General features: G+C 39.9%; 1 protein-coding gene across 1 annotated transcript; it reads left to right on the forward strand.

Moving 5' to 3' along the window:
- Positions 1–5: 5 nt before the first annotated feature.
- On the forward strand, positions 6–1212 carry LOC119343033 (bidirectional sugar transporter SWEET6b-like; the record flags this gene model as incomplete). Its single annotated transcript, XM_037614246.1, has 3 exons — positions 6–56; positions 599–718; positions 832–1212. Coding segments are annotated over 3 exons (333 nt in total), but the record flags the coding sequence as incomplete, so codon positions are not given.
- Positions 1213–1687: the final 475 nt, after the last annotated feature.

Here is a 1687-nt window from a genome sequence, read left to right on the forward strand (position 1 = left end):
GCATCCTCTGCGTCATCTTCGGCTCCATCATGTACGCCTCCCCGCTCACCATCATGGTACGTACACCACCCTAACTTATGGATCGTCGACCTGCGATCTTTGATAACTGCTTTAACTTGTTAGTTCATGTGGCTAATTAATCTGCGTTGTGCACGTATGGTGTGGTAATGATGCGTTGTCTAGAAAAATACCTGCCTATAATTTATTTTTAAAGTTCTAGTAGATACTTTTGACAGACCTCAATTTGTTAAGTAGTACCCCTTGTTTGTTGTTGATTCTGCTTGAAAATCTGTGTCCATCTAAAAGGTGCACCCACCTTTCATGTTTTAACGTTCATGCCAAAACCCTTTTAAAAAAAGTCCGAATTGAGTTGTTCACCTCTCACGCACCCAAATTCTTCTACAATATGCTACATCATATATTTTTAATCAAAAAGGCCTACGGTTTATTTCTATCTCAAAGTCCTTTACAGGGTGAATTACTAGCTCAGGCTAATTGTTAATGACAGACGCTTTTACAAACTAACGAGTGTACTAAATACTAATATAACTCAATTTTTTTAAGATGAAAGTAGTAATATTGTACTGCTTATTTGCAGGGTAAAGTGATCAGGACCAAGAGTGTGGAGTACATGCCATTCTTCCTGTCACTGGTAAACTTCCTCAACGGTCTCTGCTGGACGGGCTATGCGCTAATCAAGTTTGACATCTACATCACGGTATGTACATACACATTGGATAAAAAAAAGTCACAAACCCATCCAGACTTACAATCAAGAATTCCTCAGCGCGGTTCGATCTAATTGTTATGTCCTCTTTAAATTCTGTGCAGATCCCCAATGCCCTCGGTACAATCTTCGGCCTCATCCAGCTGATCCTTTACGGGTACTACTACAGATCTACCCCCAAGAAGGGCAAGAATGTCGAGCTGCCCACCGTCCTCACCAAAAACGCCGTTACCAGCGGCAACGTCTCCGTCACCATAGAGAAATAAGCTTTGCTTCCTTTTTAGCCCTAAAGATTTTGAGTAGTTAATACCGGATGATACTTCAACAGGTCTGATGTTAATTAGTTGTACTTTTTGTTAGCTAGTAGAGTCTGAGATTGCCTTTAATTTTGTGAACCATTGTCGTCTGTCCGAGACTACAGTGCAAACTGCAAGTGTATATTAATACCAATGCAGCTGAGTTATCCCAGAGATATATTATGAAAACCACGTATGCTTGCCTGTTTTCAATCTGCTCTTACGTGATGATACAATTGATTTGTTAATTACAGTGTGTGGTGGCTTTGTTAAATTATTTTATTCAATATCCACGATGTGTTTGTATTATGTTTCGGGCAAGGTCCTCTTTTGTTTTCTGCACAAAAACACCCAAAGGGCATCTTATTGGTGATGCAACTTGAACCTGGTGTCAGCGTAAACGAGACACAGACTTAACCTCTAATTACCGGTTCAGTTGGATGGCTCCTGCTCTTTTCCCGTGAGGCTGCCTTGTTACCACATCGACCTCTTTTTTGCGGGAAGTATGATGCTTTGGGTCCATGCTAGAAATATTTTTCTGAATCTTGTAACATGTTAATTGTTTGTCATATATATTTCATTAGTGTGTTTGATTGATTGCATGGTGTCTACTATATAGACACACACTTTTTCGTCAAGGAAAATGAGTTGAGTATAGGAAGAG

This window comes from Triticum dicoccoides, unplaced genomic scaffold (assembly GCF_002162155.2).
Source record: "Triticum dicoccoides isolate Atlit2015 ecotype Zavitan unplaced genomic scaffold, WEW_v2.0 scaffold113298, whole genome shotgun sequence".
NCBI classification, from domain to species: domain Eukaryota; kingdom Viridiplantae; phylum Streptophyta; class Magnoliopsida; order Poales; family Poaceae; genus Triticum; species Triticum dicoccoides.